Raw genomic sequence first — 16,728 nt, 5'->3', positions numbered from 1 at the left:
GGTTGTTATTGTCGTTGTTTTAGAAGCCTATGGACTGTATGTAGCCCACCAGGTTCCTCTGTCCATGGGATTTCCTCCTCAGAGGAAAATTCCTGACCCAGGAATCCAACCCTCAATAGGAGTCTCCTTCTTTGGAAGGCTGATTCTTTACGGCTGAGCCAGTGGGAAAGCCCTGTGTGGGGGAGGTATGTGTAGATCAAACCAGGAGAGAAGGAACTTGAAAACTATATTATTCCTTTCATGTTCAATTCAGTTCAGTGCAGTTCAGTTGCTCAGTCATGTCCAACTCTGTCAGACCCTGTGGACTGCCACACGCCAGGCTTCCCTGTTCATCACCAACTCCCAGAGCTTACTCAAACTCATGTCCATTGAGTCAGTGATGCCATCCAACCATCTCATCCTCTGTCGTACCCTTCTCCTCCTACCTTCAATCTTTCCCAGCATCAGGGTCTTTTCAAATGAATCCGTTCTTCGCATCAGGTGGCCCAAGGATTGGAGTTTCGGTTTCAGCATCAGCCCTTCCAATGAGTATTCAGGACTGACTTCCTTTAGGATTGACTGATTGGATCTCCTTGCTGTTCAACAGACTCTCAAGAGTCTTCTCCAACACCACAGTTCAAAAGCATCAGTTCTTCACCGCTCAGCTGTCTTTATAGTCCAACTCTCACATCCATACATGACTACTGGAAAAACCATAGCTTTGACTAGATGGACCTTTGTTAGCAAAGTACTTACTCTGCGTTTTAATATGCTGTCTAGGTTGGTCATATCTTTTCTTCGAAGGAGCAAGCGTCTTTTAATTTCATGGCTGCAGTCACCATCTGCAGTGATTTTGGAGCCCCCCAAAATAAAAGTCTTTCACTGTTTTCATTGTTTTCCTATCTATTTGCCATGAAGTGATGGGACCAGATGCCATGATCTTTGTTTTCTGAATGTTGAGTTTTAAGCCAACTTGTTCACTCTGCTCTTTCACTTTCATTAAGAGACTCTTAAGTTCTTTTTTGCTTTCTACCATAAGTGTGGTGTCATCTGCATATCTGAGGTTATTGATGTTTCTCCCAGCAATCTTGATCCCATCTTGTGCTTCATCCAGTCCAGCATTTCTTATGATTTACTCTGCATATAAGTTAAATAAGCAGGGTAACAGTATACAGCCTTAATGTACTTCTTTCCTGATTTGGAATCAGTCTATTGTTCAATGTTCAATTCTAACTACTGCTTCTTGACCTGCAAACAGATTTCTCAGGAGGCAGGTCAGGTGGTCTGGTATTCCCATCTCTTTCAGAATTTTCCAGAGTTTGTTGTGATCCACACAGTCAAAGGCTTTGGCATAATCAATAAAGCAGAAATAGATGTTTTTCTGGAACTCTCTCACTTTTTCAATGATCCAGTGGATGTTGGCAATTTGATCTCTGTTCCTCTGCCTTTTCTAAATCCAGCTTGAACATCTGGAAGTTCACGGTTCACATACTGTTGAAGCCTGGCTTGGGGAATTTTAAGCATTACTTTGTGTGAGGTGAGTGCAATTGTGCAGTAGTTTGAATATTCTTTGGCATTGCCTTTCTTTGGAATTGGAATAAAAACTGACCTTTTCCAGTCCTGTGGCCACTGTTGAGTTTTCCAAATTTGCTGGCATATTGAGTGCAGCACTTTCACAGCATCATCTTTCAGGATTTGAAATAGCTCAACTGGAATTCCATCACCTCCACTAGCTTTGTTCATAGTGATGCTTCCTGAGGCCCACTTAACTTCACACTTCAAGATATCTATCTCAGGTGAGTGATCACACCATCGTGATTATCTGGGTCATGAAGATCTTTTTTGTACAGTTCTTCTGTGTATTCTTGCCACCTCTTCTTAATATCTTGTGCTTCTGTTATGTCCATACCATTTCTGTCCTTTATTGAGCCCATCTTTGCATGAAATGTTCCCTTGGTATCTCTAGTTTTCTTGAAGAGATTTCTAGTCTTTCTCATTCTGTTGTTTGCCTCTATTTCTTTGCATTGATCACTGAGGAAGGCTTTCTTATCTCTCCTTGCTATTCTTTGAAACTCTGCATTCAAATGAGTATATCTTTCCTTTTCTCCTTTGCCTTTCACTTCTCTTGGAGTACAAAAAAATTTCCTTTCATGTTATTCTTTAATAAACTCTGTCTGGGCAAGAAAAAGATCCACTGGGCTTGAGCCAAGGAACTATGCATTTGTGTGACACTTCTCAGCTGGGTGGAGCTTCCTTTCCTGCTCTCATTGCCTGACTCACCAGCCTGCACAAAAGTCAACTGGCCCCCTAATCAGTCGGTCTGAGCTGAGGTCGGGGTCAGGGTCAGCACGTGCAGCCTCTGCAACAGGGCAGGCCTGCTGCACAGCTGAACCAGTTCATAAGTCAGTCTTTGAGGTTGACAGAGCAGGGTTCACTCTGGCATTGCTACTGTCTGGCTGAGTGACTTTGCTCCATTATCCAACTTCTCTCAGCCTCAGTTTTTTCAGAAAATTGAGGTCTGGTGCAAGGACAAAGGAGTCTGACATGCTGCTGTCCATGGGGTCACAAAGAGTCGGACATGACTTAGCAACTGAACAACAAAGCAGAGATGGGAGGAAAGGATGGAGAAGAGAGAGACTTGAGATGGAAGCATTTTGAAAGGAGACTAATGATGGGATGTAAAGGGTGCTGCCCACAGCAAGAAGTCACATCAGAAGTGAGCCAGCAACCCTGCCCTACACCTTCTCCACCACTTCCTTTCCTCTCCAGGCCCTGCCTCTCCAGTCGATTCCAGTACATTTCTTTCCTGTGCCTGGGGATCACCTGCCTTTGTACCACCAGGGGCTGCTTTCATTTTCTATTTATGTATTGATCGCTTCAGTGGGATATCTTTTAGCCAGATGCAAAAACAACACTGCCAATTCCTGTCTCCAAATACCTGGGACCCAGGGTCTCTTCCCCTCTGAAGTCCTCCAGATTGGATTCCCAGAATAAAATAGGAGTAGCATGGGGCCAGGGAAAGATCACTAGGCTAAAAATCTGAAAACCAATTATGTTATGACTTTGGATACATCCATTAAAGCATCTTAGCCAGGATGTCTGCTGCAAAAGGATAAGGAGAAAGGGAGAGGAACTAGATGAGATCTGTCATATTATGAATTCTGAGAAAGCCTAGGCTCTAAAACAGTTGCATTGATAAGGGTAATGGAGTTCGAGGACCTCTCTCCTGACTTATAAAATGTTTTGAAGGTTCATAGGAAGGAGATTTAGGAGGGAGACGCTATAATGATCAAAGACTTTCATGGGTGAGGTGACATCTGAAGACACAAACAAACGAGCCTGGTGTGCTGCAGTCCATGGGATCACAAAGAGTCAGACACGTCTTAGTGACTGAACAACAACAAAGGCCCAGACCAGTCACAGTCCTGGCACAGTCCAGAAAGGCAATTGAAGAGAGCTTACTGGAGGGGCCATTTGCAAAGGTCAGGGAAGGGACACCAGCAAGGAACAGTGACATACTCTGAGGCCAGTGCAGGAACATCACTGGTGGGTCTGAAAGAGCAAAGGGAGAGTATTTTCCAAGCAGGTGAGGTCTGTAGCCACAGTAGTGTCCCAACAGAGCTCTGACTCTAGAGCAGGGAGGCCGCCACTGTCACCTGCTGACCAGTTGGGACTGAGACCCTGGAGTCTCAGTTATCCCCTTTGGATTTTGCTGTCGTCCCCTTTGGGCAGGTCCCCTCCAGAAACCAGACTGCAAAGACTGCTGAATCTGCCTCAGGGGTCAGCGGACTAGGAAAAAGTAAGGAGGAGATTGGGGTTGGGGGAGAGTGAGAGAAGTTCAAATAAAGATTAACCGCCCAGACAACTCTTCAAGGATTTGCCATCCAGAGGGATAGCTCAATGTTAATCAACAACCACAGTGTTGAGTTGATTGGGGTGAGAGCTAATAGAGCCATAGCTAATATTTACCGAGCGTTCTGTGCCAGGCACTGCACCAAGGCTTCACACACACACCCAGGTTCCATCTTCACAGCCTTCCTACGAAGCCATCACTACAGTTCAACGTGTTTTGTAGAGGAAGCTTAGAGAAGTAAATAACATGCCCAGGTTCACACAGCCAGCAAAACAAGTGGATTCAAACATGAATCCAGATGGCATAACCCTAGAAATACTTGCCCTTTTAGCCAAAATGCTGTGCCCCTAGGTCAAGAACACATTTACTACCCACATCTGGGTATCATCTGGTTTGTGGGCCTTAAAATCTGCCAGCCAGAGAGAGGCTCAGATTTGGAAAGGACTTTTGCAGAGCATTTATCCCACTGAAGTTTGCTGAGGGTATTAATACTTGGTGACTCATTTGATCTGTGTCTTTCCCAGGTTCTAACTGCTCTAGAGCATCATTTTTATACTTTTACCCACTTTGCCTGCCCGCCGTGAACGTTGTCTCCTGATATTAATAAGAAAATCGTACATTCTCTGACTCCACCCCTCTACCTGACCTTTCTTCCTAGCACTAGCTCCTGTCCCTGTTGTCCTCTCATCATCCTGCAAATCCCTATAGGACTGCTGCTGCTAAGTCGATTCAGTCGTGTCCGACTCTTTGTGACCCCATAGACAGCAGCCCACCAGGCTACCCCATCCTTGGGTTCTCCAGGCAAGAACACTGGAGTGGGTTGCCATTTCCTTCTCCAATGCATGAAAGTGAAAAGTGAAAGTGAAGTCGCTCAGTCGTGTCCGACTCTTAGCGACCCCATGGACTACAGCCCACCAGGCTCCTCCGTCCATGGGATTTTCCAGGCAAGAGTACTGGAGTGGGGTGCCATTGGCTTCTCCGCCCTATAGGACTAAAGAAGTGAAAAATGTTTATCAGATACATCCTGCATTGAGCTTTCTTTCTGGTTCTGTTTTAACATAAAATTATTTGCCTCCAGCTTGTTCTTCATTCCTAGGTCCCCCAGCCATGTCACTGCCCTATCTCCAGTAACCCATGAAATATGGCCAACAAGCCAGCTGAGCTCAAAGGCCTCATGGCAAGTGATATGCGTTCCCAGTAGGCAGTGCTGTGGAGAAACTGACCAACTCAGGTCTGTGCAGGCTGATCTCTAGACTTCGCTTCTCTCCCTGAAAACATCGATATCTTACATCATAAATGTAGAGGAAAGGGTTTCACAGTCCAGAGTTCATCCCCATAATAGACAGTGTCACCATCGGGGCAGGGGCACTGTGATCAGACACATCTACCTGGAGTTCTTGGGGTGCCCTGCCAAGGGCAGATCCAGCCCGTGAGTATTTCCCAGCCTCTGCCTGTGCTCCCGCCTGAGAGACCAGGCAGTGGACAATCCTGACTGGACCCTGGGTCCAGCCTAGTTTCTGAATCACAAAAGTGATTCAAAGACTGAGTCACCGTGAGGAGCCGAGAAATGTGAGTGCATGAGAATTGACAGTGGGGAGACAGCCAGCAGGTGTGAGCTGCAGGCTTCTGGAAGGCCCAGGCCCTCCAACTCCTCTCTCTACTCCTCTGTTCCTGCCTCCATGCTCAGCACAGGTCTGGCCCACAGCAAACAGTGCTCTCTGCTTAGAAACTCAAGCCAGCTTCCTTGCCTCCCAGGCCAGCTCCCCTCTGCCTGCTGCCTTGCTTGGATTCTCTGTTTCTCCCATTAAACCTCCAGGCAGAAAACTATTCATTCATTGTGCAAAATGGTTGCTGAGAGTCTCCTGTGTTTAAAGTTCCCTGATTTAGCAAATTGTAATACAAGGTATTTTACCTAGTGATCCTACCAATATAGAGAGATGAAAACATTTTAAGAGTTATGGACAAAAATAAAGCAGGGACTCAGATGTATCTGTTCTCCCAGACTCCTGAGGGAGAGGTGTGACCCATCTCAAGGTTGGCCCAGTATCCTTCATTCCTACCTGTCTTCTCCTCTTCTCGCTCTTACTGGTTGGGAAGCAGCTCATTTGGCAGGGAGCAACCCTTGAGGTGACAGACTTTGCAGCCGAGGCATGAAGGACAGTGAACTTCCTGGTTCCCTCTCCCTGCAAGTGAGACAGGAGCCCATGGACATCCAGCAGCAGCAGGAGCAGTCCTCTCGGGTCATGAGCTTGGACAAGGATGGGACCCATCTGCACCGCAAAGGGCAGGCCTGTAGCTCTCCCACTGGGAGATGCCAAGTCAGAGTCCCTGAGTACTCACCATTTGCCCAGGGCTGGGACTTCCATGAAGCCACCACTGCTGGGCAGAAGGATGCAGGTGAGGATGGCTTTTACAGGGACAGAGGGAGGTACACGTGTGTAGTTCTCTGCCTTTCTTTTAGCCTCTTTGCAAATGGTCTGAATCATTTCTGGAAGTCCTCTTGGTCTTTTTTTTTTTTTTTTTTGCTGTTGGTTTTTTTAAAAGCACACTTTGCAGTATTTCTTAGGAAATTATTTGTTTAACAAATATTTGCTGCCTCTGTGTAAATCATCCCTGACTGCTTTGTGCTCAACACTAGGGGGAAGAAAGAATGGCCAGGAAAATTTGTGAAAGACTTTCAGTGGTTAAAAAGGATGACTGGGTGTCTCTTCTAAGGAATACTAATCCTGTCTGGTAGTTCTCACGTTAGGGATCCCTGATTCCATAGGACTAAGCCATTGCTTATTTTTCTAGATCATTTACAACTTTGTAGAGACAGATGTTAATTTATAGAACACTGAGAGTAATACAAATTGTTCCTGTCCTTAGTGATGCAAATGACTTCTCTCTGATAGAGAATATAAGATTTTGCAAATCAAATCCTCATTTAAACCACTTTTAACATTTTTACTGGTTTTCTTATTAAATAATAAGTTAAATAAATTATTTGCACAGTCTTTTTGTATATTTACCTTTTAAAAAATTATCCTTTATTAAGACATACAGAGTATTCATTGTAAAGCCATTACCAGTACAAAATAGCTAGGGAATGATACAAAACAGTCCACAATCTAGGTTTAAATTTTCTGGAGAAAGGACAAATATATACAAATAAGGAAGTAGGTCTCTGTGAGAAGTAATGAGTAATCAAACAAAAAGCCATGATGCTTTAGTCTCAGGAAAAATTGCCAGAACCTATTTTGTCAATAAAAATTCTACTGTATTAGGAAGGTTAACGACAACTGATTGTTCATTGTTTATTTAATCCTCACAACAATGACATTCATCAGATACTGGGAGGAAATTTGCTTATGGCATTGGCTTTAGGCTGTTATATTTATGTCAGTTATGACTCTGTTCTGACTTGTATAGGTAGTTTTTATTTTATTAATTTAACTTTTCCTGCACATAAAACGTGTCGCTGAATTTGCAAAACCTCTTTGGAAAGGCTCTCTAGTTACATGGAATCCTTTTGCTGATAGAGAAATGAAAGGTTTACACACTCTTTTTTTTTTTTGGACTCAGTGTATTTATTGGGCTTCCTGGTAGCTCAGTGGTAAAGAACCTACCTGCCAATGCAGGAGATGCAGGTTCCATCCATGGATGGGGAAGATCCCCTGGAGAAGGAAATGGCAGCCCAGTCCAGTATTTTTGCCTAGGCAATCCCATGGACAGAGGAGCCTGGTGGGCTACAGCCCATGGGGTCTCAAAAGAGTCAGACATGACTTAGCAACTAGACAACAACTAAATGAATAGCATGGCCTGGTGCTAAGGGATATTTAAAAGAAACACATGCATAAAAGTTCATATAGATATCCAACTTCTCTTCTGGCAGCTTGCTTGTTGATCTGGTGGTACTGATAGCACAGGTAATATTATTGAACTCTCCCCATTATAGTGGAGACAGAGGGACACAGGATGGCTTGGCTGAAATTACGAGTCTGCAGTGGAGGTGGGACTAGTACTCAGGGCTTCTTCTTCTTTTTTTTTTTTTAACAAGCAAATAGGATTTATTAAAGAGAAGGAAAGTGCAAAACTCTCAGCACAGACACTGAGATGGGGTAAAGAGCCCCTACTCAGGGCTTCTAATTCCCAGCATCATCCACTTCCCTACCAAAAGTACACTTCTCTTAACAACTGCAAGTAAAGTCAGGGGCTCCCACATTCCTCCCACGTTCAGGGTGATTTTCACTGGAAGGCAAATTCTCACGATTTGAGGAAATGGGGGCAATTTCCACCCCTACCTCCAGATCCCAGTTTTAGTTCCATATTTCAGGAGTGATTTGGACCTCCTTGATTTAACACTTAAAGAATCTGCCTGAAGTGCAGGAGACCTGGGTTTGATCCCTGGGTTGGGAAGATCCCCTGGAGAAGGGAAACACTACCCACTCCAGTATTCTTGCCTGGAGAATTCCATGGTTAGAGGAGCCTGGCGAGCTATAGTCTGTGGAATTGCAAAGACACAGACATGACTGAGCAACTAACCCATACACACACACACAGAGCCTTTATACTTACTTGTTGTCATTCCATGCTGTCTCTCAAAGTATCTTGGTTTCCCAGTCATCCTGTGGGAGAGAATGGGGCAGAGCTGGAGTCACTCATTCTCCCAGCCAGGCCCCTCTGCTACTGGGCTGACCCAGGCATCTCGGGGAGTCCTCCAGCATCCTGTGTTCCCCAGCACCCCCAGGCCTTGGTCCTTTCCTTCTTTTTGCTGCAGGAATAATGTCCAGCACTTCCAGTTCAGGCACTGCCTTCCTGAAGGACTTTCCTTGGGCAACAGCTCAGACCTCACTCCTGCTTCTTCTGGGACTTTTCCTGCTGACTGCTCTTGGTTTCATCTGGAAACTTCGCCGAGAGAAAGATCGAGAATGCTGGACCAAAGGTAAAGGAATCAGAAGACTGAGGCAGTGAGGTCCAAAGAAGACTACGGAAAAGGGATTGGACAGAGGGGAAAGGGGAGGACCAGGACTAAGAGGGCGAAGGGGATTTGAAGTTAAGGTTTTTACATTCAGTCTTTCCTCCCTCAATACCAGCACCCCCACCTCTTTACTTCCCCGATCCTGGGACCCTGACTGTGCCCTGGTTTTTCTAGTTTGGGGACAGCTCACTGGACTCACTGCACACATGACGCAGGAAAGGGTCTCCCACAGACCCTTTCCATGTAAACCTGGCCCTTCTCCTATGAACCGTACTGATTCATTTCTTGTCTTTTTTGCAGAGCAACTCCAAAGAGAGCTCCGTAAGTTCCGTACTTCCTCCTCCCGCATGTACAATTTGAGACCCTCTCTTGTGTCATTGATCTCATGAAGTTTCTTTGTTCTACTTTAGGCTGGAGAAAAGCCCAGAAAGTGGATGGTGAGTAAATTGAAATTTTTGTTTTTCATCTAACACTTTATCTGCTTCATTTAATAAGTTCCTTTCTCCTGATTCTTTCCTCTGAAGCCTTGCTCATTCTTGCACCATCTGGACTTAAGCCAATAACCCCAGTAGCTCTGTTGATATGTCATGGATGCCCCAAAGATTTTTCAAACCTATTGCCAACACTGAACTCCATTCCCTTTGCTGTCAACCTGCCCTTCCTCCTCCCCTCCCCTCACCATCCAATGCTACCACCACCCACCCAAGGGGGCTCCTTTCTCTCCTTCCCTCAGGGCAAGTCCATTTACTGCCTAGCCCAGGACCCCGACTCAGGCATAGAATACCTCCCCCAATCTTTCTTTCTTCTTTTGTCAAAGATCCCTGGGAGTAGATTATCAAGACCCTTCTCTCAACAGCAAGCTGCTTCTGTTCCCTCAAGAGCTACTGCTGCCCTTTTCCTTTTAAGACTTAGTTCCTAAATAAATGTTAGGAAACAGACAAAAAAAAAAAATCTAAAAAAACAACCAGCATAAACAAGACCTTGCCTGTGAAAAGTTTTCCATAGTTTAGAGTTTCAAAGTAAGCTTGCTAAGATAGAAATCTGATTACATTCCTCTTACGCCCCAAACCATCTGTGGTTTCCCATTGCCTTCTGCCGTCTTACTGGGGTGGATATTTGTAAATTCTAAAAGGATTTTCAAATTTCTAAGAAAAATTGTCTTAATGTCAATTTTTGTCAAAACTAACACAACCTAAGCAGATTCTACATCACCTGCTTAATATCCTTTTTTTTGTTGTTGTTAATCAATTATTATGTGAATGGTTCTAGTTTCCAAGCTAACTGCTGTGTTCATAATTGCATTAGTGACAAAGGAACTGTCTAAAGACAGATTTTAACTTTCATTGCTACATTTTTTAATTGGCTCCCTCAGGACTTTGAAGATTTAATTTCAGAGGAAATTAATTTGTGTCTAATCAAGGTTTTTACATAACTCAATTGAAGAAACACTACATTAAAAGGTAAAGTCCAATCTGCAATTTTTATCCCCACTATGCAGTCAGCCTTAATGGTCCAGTCTGATTTCTGTTCCATCCCTGGACACTCCCTGACACATGCCACCCCACACTGGACTGACCACACCACCAGCAGTGCCCCACATGTATCATTCATTTTCCCACTTCTGTGCCCATTTCCTTTGTCTGTTCATCACATCTGTTGACCCTGTATGTTCTACTCAGTCAGACAAACTGGGATAGGCTCCTTAACCTCTTTGAAGTTCTACTTTTCCCACCTAGCAATTGATTTAATTGCAACTACTACTTTGAGCAGATGTTAGGAAATGAGATAAAGGTGGGGACACCTAGTAGAGTTGTAGCACGTAGCTAAGTTCAGTGAGCATTAGCTTTGATCCTTCATCACCACATCCTTTTCCCACACCTCTAAAGGTGATGCAACCCCCCACCTCAGAGAAAAAAGAGAAGGGAGAGGGGCAAACTTCCTGCCCTGCCACCTGCACCTGCCCTTTCTGATCTGTAGACTCCGACTTCAACAGAGCAGGCATCTTTTTCCCTTTCTGAGGCTATTTCTTCATTCTTGTCCTGGATCACTCACTCTCCAGCTTCCCTCATGGATTCTCTATTCATTTCATTCACTTATTCATCAGCTTAACAAAGATCCACAACTGTTAACTATGTTACTAGTAACTAGTAACTAAGTTACTCTTCTAAGTGCCCTAGGCACAGAAATGAACACAACAGAAATATCCCATTCACAAAGAATCTACCTTCTAGTGGAAGAAGATAGAAAAAAAAATGAAATAGTATAATATACAGTTTGGCACATGATAATAAGCACTCAGGAGATAACAGAATATTGCATTGGAAGGTGCAGTTTAAAATAAGGTGGTTAATTGTACACCTGTAGCAAAATATTGTACATCAACTATACTTCAATTTAAAAAATTATAATAAAATAGAGTGATGGTGAAGTAGACGAGCAAGCCACAGGAATAGCCGAGGGAAAAGCATTCTAAGTAGAGAGAACCACAGTGCCAAAGCCCAGAGTCAGAAACACACTAGTTTGTTTGAAGAGTAGCAAGGGGGCCGGTATTGCTAGAAGGCAGGGAGTGATCAGGAGAATCGGAGCAGGTAGAATCAGAGGGGTTTGGAGGGCCAGATCACACAGCCTTGAAAGTCATCCATGCTGGCTTTGGCTTTGCTTCTAGAAAGGAGCCAGTGGTGGGTTTTGAGCAGAAGGGGAGCTGAACCTGACTTATGTTTTGAGAAGTTACTTTAGATGCTACAATGAGATTGACTTGGTGGCGCTAGAGGTAAAGAACGCACCTGCCAATACAGGTGGAGAAGGCAATGGCATCCCACTCCAGTACTCTTGCCTGGAAAATCCCATGGATGGAGGAGCCCAGTAGGCTGCAGTCCATGGCGTCGCTAAGAGTTGGACACGACTGAGCGACTTCACTTTCACTTTTCACTTTCACGCATTGGAGAAGGAAATAGCAACCCACTCCAGTGTTCTTGCCTGGAGAATCCCAGGGACGGGGGAGCCTGGTGGGCAGCCGTCTATGGGGTCGCACAGAGTTGGACATGACTGAAGCCACTTAGCAGCTAATACAGGAGGCATAAGAGACGCAGGTTCAATCCTTGGGTCGGGAAGATCCCTGGAGGAGGAAATGGCAACCCACACCAGAATTCTGACCTGGGGAATCCCATGAACAGAGAAGCCTGTCAGGCTACGGTCCATAGGATTGCAGAGAGCTGGACACGACTGGACCAGCTGGGAGCTACTGCAGACATCAAGGGGAGAGATGAGGATGGTTTTTACCAAGGGAGAGTGCTGGAAGTGGTGAGAGGGGCTTCAGTGCTGGATTTATTTTTAAAACAGAGTAAAAATACCCTTGTTGATAGTGTAGTGCAAAAGTGAAGGAGTGGATCAAGGATGACTCCAGAGTTTTTAGGCCTAAGAAACTATAAAAATGGAATTGCCATTTTTCTGCAACGGGGAAGCCAAAAGAAAACCAGGTAGTCAGGGCAAGGGAAGGGGGTAGCACCGAGTCAGAATGTTAAAGAGGGTATTAGTGATCCAAGTGAAGATGCAGAGTAGGCAGTTGGATAATCAAGTGTGTAGTCCATACAGGAGGTCAGGGCTAGAAATATAAGCTATTTTTTCTTCTCCTCTGTATCTTTTTCTTTCTTCTTTTTTTTTTTGTGTGTGTGACCTTTCATAATTCAAAATGCCTTTTTTAGATTAAAAAATTTTATTAATTAGAGTATAATATAGTTACAATTAGACTTCCCTGGTGGCTCAGATGGTAAAGCATCTGCCTGTAATGCGGGAGACCTGGGTTCAATCCCTGGGTCGGGAAGATCTCCTGGAGAAGGAAATGGCAACCCACTCCAGTATTCTTGCCTGGAAAATCCCATGGATGGTGGAACCTGGTAGGCTACAGTTCATGGGGTCACAAAGAGTCAGACACGACTGAGCAACTTCACTTCACTCAAACTATGGTGGAGGTAATGAAGTTAATTGTGACCTCCCTCATACTTACAATATTGTGTTAGTTTCAGGTGTTCAGCATGGTGATTCAGTATTTTTGCTGGTGTTAGTCTATAAGTAGCAAGTGTTAGTCTGATCTCCATCCTACAGATGTAGAAATGGAAACTGAATAGTTAATTAAGCTGGCTTTGGGTTTCATGGCTAATGAGTTGTGGCTAATAACACATTGGGATCAAGGCAAGAGCTGTGAGCTAATAGCAGATACAGCACCCAGAGCACACGGGCAGCTCCCCCAGGTGAGGGTACAAAAATAAATAAATAAATAAGTGTGTGGGACTCCCTAATCACAGCAAAAGGTTGCATATTAACTATGAAAAAGACATGTTTCCTGCAGAGACTAGCTAAATAAGAGACAGATTTCCAGGCAGCAGCAGCAGCAGCAGCCATCCTTACTCCATGCAGGACAGTGTATGGAGGTCATGGAAAAGATGCAGGAGATGGGGTCAGGTGCCTGACTGTGAGAATGACTAAAGCATGATCACAGTGAAGAAAGGAGTGAATCCCTCAGAGTTCTGTCCTATGTCCAGGACCATGTCCCCTGTGATGGCAGCCTTCTCATGTTTGCATAAGCTGGTGCCTTTCAGCTACTGAAGCACAAAGCCGTCCAGTATGGGGAATACAGAGAGATGAGTAAAGAGCTCCTGGTGGAGTTGGAGCCTGTGCTTAGGAACCAAGAAGGGGAAACAGAAGAGTACATTTTGTCTGGCCTCTTTCCTCCTAGACATTTTCTCTTTTAGGAACATGAGCCCAGGAAGGAGCCCAGACAAATTCTGGAGATGAGTGATGAGGGTGCCAAGGAGAGAAGGAAAGGCAACCAGAGCACAGAAAGGGCCAAGAAATATACGGCTCTCACCAGGGAGCACTCACGTCTCTTTTTTCTATTGCAGATTGGAAAAAAGCTCGGTCCTATGCTGGTGAGTGACTAATTCTTATGGTCTCAGACCCAGGACTCCATAAAAGAAGATCTTAGTGGTCTTTCTCCATCTTCCAGCCCCAAATAGTGGCCTGGCTGGGCAGGCAATGAATGGAGACCCAGGGAAGATCCAAGTAACATCAAGATCAAGTACTACCAAGTTTCAGTTCAGCACCTGCACCTTTTTCCTTTCCAGAAGTTTATACCATTTTTTTTTTCTTTTCTTTTCCTTCTTAAAGGGCTCCTCATCTACTTTCTCTCTTGAGTTTCTCTACTACTCATGGCACCCCACTCCAGTAATATTGCCTGGAGAATTCCATGGACAGAGGAGTCTGGCAGGCTACAGTCCCTGGAGTTGCAAAGAGTCAGGCATGACTGAGCAACTATCACTCAACATCTTCAGCATCATGGACCTAAGGGTACAACTAGAAAGGTTTCATTCAAATAACATTCAGTCTCTAGTGTGTTCTGTGCATCTTAGAGGAGATGTGGTGACTCTGTCCACCTAGCTTCTCTCCCCTCAGAGCATCTCATTAGGGAAACACAACAACAGCATATTACTCCATCTCTTCAGTGTTCAGGACAGATCAAATGGGGATGTAGGAGCTTTGCTAGATTTTGACCTAGGGCCTCACTCTACTCTACATTGAGCCAGCAAATGGCAGAAAAAGGAATGCAAATATTGTGTAAAGGTTTTCTTATTGGTGAGGCCTGGAAGCAGCCAACTCTTCTGCTGGATATCCAAGAGGGACTGGAAAATGTCATCTCACTATGTACCCCGGAGGAAAAGGAACCAATGTTTGATGAACCCATAAAAGTTTCTCCCGTATGACACTTCTAACCTGTGAGATTCAGGGACAGTCTATTAAAGATGGGTATGCATTTGCTCCAGATGTTTTACACAGTTGGCCAAAAATCTCTGGCCAGATAATTCTCTGTGAAATGTCCTGGGGTTTCAGGTTGGTAGAAAGGTGTGGCTAGAGGCTGTCCAAGGACCTTTCCCAGCCCTTTATTCTGCAAACATTATTGAGCACCAATTGTGAGACAGAGTCTGACGATGCTAGACAGTAAGAATACAAAGATGAACAAATATAGTCTTTACTTTTTGGGGTCCTGGTCTAGTAGAGGACAGAAATATGAAATAAACAATAATAGTGCAATGACATGAGAGGGGGTTGTACAAAATGCTGTGGGGGATGAGAGGATTGGGGGGGATTGTGATTAGCCACCCCTGCTCCCAGGGACCTGGAACCTCTGGATTACCTCCTCCTTGTAAGTCTCTGAACTCTCCTAATAGCTCTTTGATGTATGATCCTGAAGACATCTGGGGAGATGTTTATCACTCCAGCTCTTTTGTGGAGAAAGGAAGGCAACTTCATGGGTTAGGAATGGTTTCTTTTCTCCCCACTTCCCAGTCACTGAGAGCCCTGGGATACTGGAGTTGACAGGACTTCTGTTCTCTCTCACTCTTTCCACAGCTCATGTGACTCTGGATCCAAATACTGCCTTCTTTGAACTCTTTCTGTCTGAAGATCACCGAAGTGTGAAGCGGAGAAACTTGTGGCAGAATCTTCCTGAAAAACCTGAGAGGTTTTCTTTTGACCCTTGTGTGCTGGGCCACAGGTCCTTCTCTTCGGGGAGACATTACTGGGAGGTGGAAGTGGGCGACAGGACTTACTGGGAGCTGGGGGTTTGTGAGGAAAATGTGGATAGGGCTTGGGGGATCTCAGAGTCACCTCAGAATGGATTCTGGGCTGTGGAACTCTACGCTAATAAGTACCAGGCCCTCACCTCCCCTCGGACTGCTCTCCCCCTGAGTGAGCCCCCCAGCCGGGTGGGGGTCTTCTTGGACTATGAAGCTGGGCATGTCTCCTTCTATAGTGTGGCTGATGGGTCCCACATCTACACTTTTCCCCAGGCCTCCTTCTCTGGGCCTCTTCGGCCTTTCTTCTGCCTCTGGTTCTACCACCCAACCCCTCTGACCATTTGCCACTGAGCCCATCTGTCCCCACCCTTTCTCTCAGTTGAATGTACAAGGATGAACCCATCATTGGGACTGAGAAGTCACATTTCTGGGGACAATGCCCCCAAGGCTCCAGCTGAGCCAGCAGTGAAGGCTGAGCCCCTCTGACCTTTTCTGCAGATAAAGACTGGAGACAGTTTATCATTCTCCAGAGCTGAGTGGTACAGAGGCCAAAAAGGACAATGTAACCCCATAGAATGTTGTCAAGAACGTCTGGTATTGCCATCCTAGCTGGAAACTGAAAAAGGAACCTTTAGAGAAACCAGAGACAAGATACCAATGGAAAGACTACCTGGATGGAATGTGATCTCTGGTCTTGAGCTCCTTGTCTTTAATGTCTGCATAATAGAACAGCTGGAAGCTGAATCTGGATGGCACTTGGCTGTTTTCACCCTCTTTTCATACAAAGACTTTATTTCATTTTGACCTATGTACAACCTGGGGAGAGACTAAATAAAGTTCACAGAGAAAACTCACTTCTCCAGATCACTCTGTTGGTCTGGGACTTGATGGCACATTCAACATTCTTACATCTAATGCCAATCATAGTGCCTCTAAGAGTCCAATCATTCCTTATAAAGCAATTGCAATGACCCATTCAATGACACTTTTCACCCCAGATCCAAGATTTACTTTTCCAGTTTGTGAATTTGTTTACTACTCCCTAATTATCTTCCTACCTTTAGACTATTTTACGTCATCAACAGTTAAGTACATATTAATTTTTCTTCTATGCTTATGCAAACACACACACACACACACACAGAGTTTTTCTAATGAAAATTGGGCTTTGTTATATAATTGTCCCATGACATGCTTCTCTTACTCAATACCAAGTCTTGGTGGCTCAGATGGTAAAGCATCTGCCTGCAGTGCAGGAGACCTGGGGTTCAATTTCTGGGTTGGGAAGATCCCTTGGAGAACAGAATAGCAACCCACTCCAGTATTCTTGCCTGGAGAATCCCCACGGACAGAGGAGCCTGGCAGGC

At 44.9% G+C, this 16,728-nt stretch overlaps 1 protein-coding gene across 4 annotated transcripts; it reads left to right on the top strand.

Annotated features, from left to right (window-relative positions):
• The first annotated feature begins 5,171 nt into the window (after window positions 1-5,171).
• On the top strand, window positions 5,172-16,215 carry LOC113881629 (butyrophilin subfamily 1 member A1-like). Of its 4 annotated transcripts, none has more exons than XM_027524711.1 (7): window positions 5,172-5,261; window positions 5,933-6,229; window positions 8,592-8,756; window positions 9,093-9,113; window positions 9,203-9,229; window positions 13,691-13,717; window positions 15,195-16,215. In XM_027524711.1, exons 2-7 carry the CDS (start codon window positions 5,983-5,985, stop codon window positions 15,710-15,712), a joined length of 1,005 nt encoding a protein of 334 aa, XP_027380512.1. In that variant the 5' UTR covers window positions 5,172-5,261; window positions 5,933-5,982; the 3' UTR covers window positions 15,713-16,215. The 4 variants fall into 4 exon arrangements, with proteins under 4 accessions (XP_027380512.1, XP_027380513.1, XP_027380511.1 ...); XM_027524712.1 differs by having other exon boundaries at window positions 5,173-5,401; window positions 6,023-6,229; XM_027524710.1 differs by having other exon boundaries at window positions 5,173-5,401.
• Window positions 16,216-16,728: the final 513 nt, after the last annotated feature.

Source organism: Bos indicus x Bos taurus, chromosome 23 (genome assembly GCF_003369695.1).
Source record: "Bos indicus x Bos taurus breed Angus x Brahman F1 hybrid chromosome 23, Bos_hybrid_MaternalHap_v2.0, whole genome shotgun sequence".
NCBI lineage: Eukaryota > Metazoa > Chordata > Mammalia > Artiodactyla > Bovidae > Bos > Bos indicus x Bos taurus.
Note: the sequence above shows the minus strand (reverse complement) of the source record. Positions and strands in the feature narration are given on the sequence as shown.